Genomic DNA, 3,418 nt, shown 5'->3' with positions numbered 1-3,418 from the left:
GGATACCTAGAAGAGGAATGGCTGGGTCAAAAGGAATTTGCATTTTAATATTTTTGAGAACTCTCCACATCTATTTCCATAGTGTTTTTTTTTTCTTTTGTTTTTGTTTTTGCGGTACCAGGGATCGAACTCAGCACCTTGTGCTTGCCAGGCAGGCACTTACGCCGCTGAGCTATATTCCCAACCTCTCCATAGTGATTGTATTAGCTTGTGTTCCCACCAACAATGTAAGAGAGCTCCTTTTTCCTCACATATTCGGCAGTGTTGTTATTTTTTTGACGATGGCCATTCTTTCTGGGGTGAGCTGATTTATTTCTCAGTGTAGTTTTTACTCTCATTTCTCTAGTGGCCAGCAATGTTGAACATTTTTTGCTGGGTACCAAAGGCTATGAGATAATATTTTACTATGCTGGAGACCAGGGTGTGTGACTGGGTTCCTGTGGGCTCCAGCTGGCCAGAACTTGCTTTCAGTGTGCGGGAGCCGTGTGGTTCCTGGCATGCAGAGGAGTTGGCAACAACGCATTACTAGGCAAGATAACCTCTGCAGAACGCAGGCTCACTGGCAGGGAGAGGGCCTTGTCCTCTGCTAACTTGTCCCCTACTTGCTTCAGTAGATGCTGCGTGAAGCAAACGCCACCCCTTATCCTGAGCTTCTGGCTTGTGGGTCAACTGCAGAGACTGTGCTTGGCCACTAGGGGCAGGCTCTTCCCCATCTGCCCGTACCTTGAATGCTGTCTTTCATCTTTATTCCTCATCATTGTCCCCCTCAGGGATCCAGGGGTCTGACTGGCCACTAGCAATTTTTGCATGTGTTTATAGGTCACTTGGACTTCTTCTGAAAAATGTCTGCCCATTTCTGTTGCTCATTTTCTTTTTCGCGGAATCGGGGATTGAACTCAGATCCTTGCGTTTGCCAGTCAAGCGCTTATCCTACTGAGCCATCTCCCCGGCCCCTGTTGCTCATTTTTTGATGGGGTCTTTTATTGGTGGGTTTATTTTATTTTATTTATTCTATTTATTTTTTATTTTTTAGTTCTTTATATATTCTAGACCTTAGTCCTCTGTCTAAGGAATTCCATTTGTTCTTTGGGGAAAGTGGCTGGACCTGACTCACAGAGCTCCCCCACCCCACTCAGGCCTCTGGCCTAAGACTCTGGTAATTTCTCTCTGGGCTCTACTCGAGTCACCTGGTCTCCTAGGAGACCCCCATTTGTGCCACTGACTTACTGGTTACCTGCTTATGTGCAGGGCCTCTTGGGGATGGCTTCGGGAGGCCCCAAGCTTAGCAAGCTCTCCTCGCACTCAGCCTGACCCCCCCCCCAGACTCAACCCCTCCCCTGAGAGGGTCATGGCTTTGTTTTCTTCTAGACACCCAAGATTTCCAAACTCTGTGGTTGCCTTGCTCAGTTAAAAGGGGAAGAAGAGGCTCAGCCCAAGAAGGAGGAGGAGGAGGAGGAGGAAGAGGAAGAGGAAAACAAGACAAACAGCCAGTGCAGTGGGGAGGAGTGCATGTCCAGCAGTCCCCATCCCTGCGGAGCTCATAGCTGGGAGCCAGCTCCCTGCCCACCCTGCAGCCCTGCATCACCTTGCTGCTTCCCACGGAGGCCATGGGCCCAGGGGCTCTGCTGGTCCTGCTGGTGGCTGCAGTTTGGCATGGTAAGAACAGCATGGGGGGCTTTGACAAGCGTGTGACACAGGGGGCCCATGAGAAGACTCTGAAAGTCACTGCCGTTCTGGGTGTCTCCACTCTGCTTTCATCCCCCTAGCACTGGACCATAGGCCTGAGGCTATCTGCTCTGGAGAGGCAATGAAGGGCAAGGAGGTGTGGGTGGGGTGGAACCAGTCCAAGGTTATGGATCGGTCCCTGCTTAGCCATTGACCCAGAGTGTCCTGAGCAAGTCCCTGGTCCTCTCAGGGATTCAATATCCACAGTACTTGGTGGTGGGGATAATGGTGGACTAGGCTAGACCAGTGCTTCTGGAACATTTCTATGTCTATAGAAAATTACCTGGGGGTCTTACTACAAATCAGATTGTATCTCAGTAGGTCTCAGGTATGACCTAGATTCTGCATGTCTGACAAGCTCTTGTGAAATGCTGGTCCAGCCCTACACTGAGCACAGTGGGCTTGCAGTGGTTGTGATTCCAAGGAGCTAGGCAAGCAAGGCTTGGCTTAGAAAGGCTCTTATGGGGCCGTGGTCCTGCCATGGCAGGCTTGAGTCAGGAGTCAAGGAGAGAGACCAAAGGTTGGCCTCTCTGCCCAGGGCTCAGGAGCATGGAGTGTGGTAAGAGAGAAGCATGGTATTAGAAGGGACCTGGGGTGTCCAGTGCGGGTCTCCCAGCCAGGGCCTCACAGACACTGGCTGCTGGGTCTCTGGATGGGGAGCTGGATGGGAGCTACCCGCCTCCAAGCACAGCACCACTGCAGAATTTCCACCCAGCAGGGGGCCTGACTAGAGAAGAAGGGCTGGCCTGTTTCGCCTGTTGCACCAACAAGCACATATGGGCTACAGGGAACACAGACGTCTCATTCCATAGTGTAACCCATCTTCCTCAAGGGGCCTTCAAGAAGGATGGTGTCTGGTGAAAGGAGCAGCAGTCTCACTCTGGCCTCTCCCAGGAGATACCTGGGTCTGGGTGCATCTGGCCCCTGATGAGGGGATGGCTCCCCAAAGGCCTTTTGCTTCCCCATTCTATCTCACTGGCTTGAGTGCTTTTCTTTTTTATTGGGTTTATATGTATCAAAAAAAAAATAGATTCTTAAGTGTACAGTTCAATGGGGTTGGAAAAATGCACATAACTATGTACTAGTAAGGTAGAGACTATTCTTACCTCAGAAAATACTGCCTTGTCCTGTGCCTACCCCAGAAACCTGTGCGTGTGTGTGTATGTGTGTATTTGTGTAGGGGAGGTCCAAGGTTCAGCTCTAGGGAAAAGAAAGGATGGGGTACAGGGATCTGGAGACCCTTGTTCAGCCCAACAGAACAGTGGCGAATGAGTTGGGCTGTGGAAGCCACTGTGAGGAGGTAGCTGTGTTGTCTGATGAGAGATGCGCTCGGGTTGAAGAGGGCCCAGGGAGCAGCTTGTGCATGTAGGCTTTGGGTGACTCGGAGAGCTGAGAAGTGAAAGGCAAAGAATGGCCAGGGGCAGAGGTAGAGGCATGCAACTTGTGAGCAGGGCAACTTAGTGAGATTTGCCAAGAAAGAAAAAGGAGAGAAAGAGACAGAGAGACCAAGAGACAGAGACACAAAGACAGAGCACACAGGCAGGCTGGGTATGGTGGTGTATGCCTGTAATCCTAGTACACAGGAGGTAGGGCAGGAGGATTACTGTGAGTTAAAGCCAGCTTGGGCTACATAGTGAGACCCTGTCTCAAAAAAATCAAGAAGAGAAGAGGAGAAGAGAAGAGAAGAGAAGAG

General features: G+C 50.7%; 1 protein-coding gene across 3 annotated transcripts in view; it reads left to right on the top strand.

The window, feature by feature from the left end:
• Nucleotides 1–1,460: 1,460 nt before the first annotated feature.
• Nucleotides 1,461–3,418, top strand: part of Csf1r (colony stimulating factor 1 receptor) — a 28,605-nt gene continuing 26,647 nt past the window's right edge. For all 3 annotated transcript variants that reach the window (XM_023715364.1, XM_023715365.1, XM_004631294.2), the window contains exon 1: nucleotides 1,461–1,656. In XM_023715364.1, coding sequence (XP_023571132.1) covers nucleotides 1,608–1,656 — 49 coding nt within the window. In that variant the 5' untranslated portion in view covers nucleotides 1,461–1,607. The remainder of the gene's footprint in view (nucleotides 1,657–3,418) is intronic.

The sequence above is a fragment of the Octodon degus genome, unplaced genomic scaffold, assembly GCF_000260255.1.
Source record: "Octodon degus isolate 3935 unplaced genomic scaffold, OctDeg1.0 scaffold00040, whole genome shotgun sequence".
NCBI classification, from domain to species: domain Eukaryota; kingdom Metazoa; phylum Chordata; class Mammalia; order Rodentia; family Octodontidae; genus Octodon; species Octodon degus.
The sequence above is the reverse complement of the archived record's forward strand: the minus strand, read 5'-3'. Positions and strand labels throughout refer to the sequence as shown.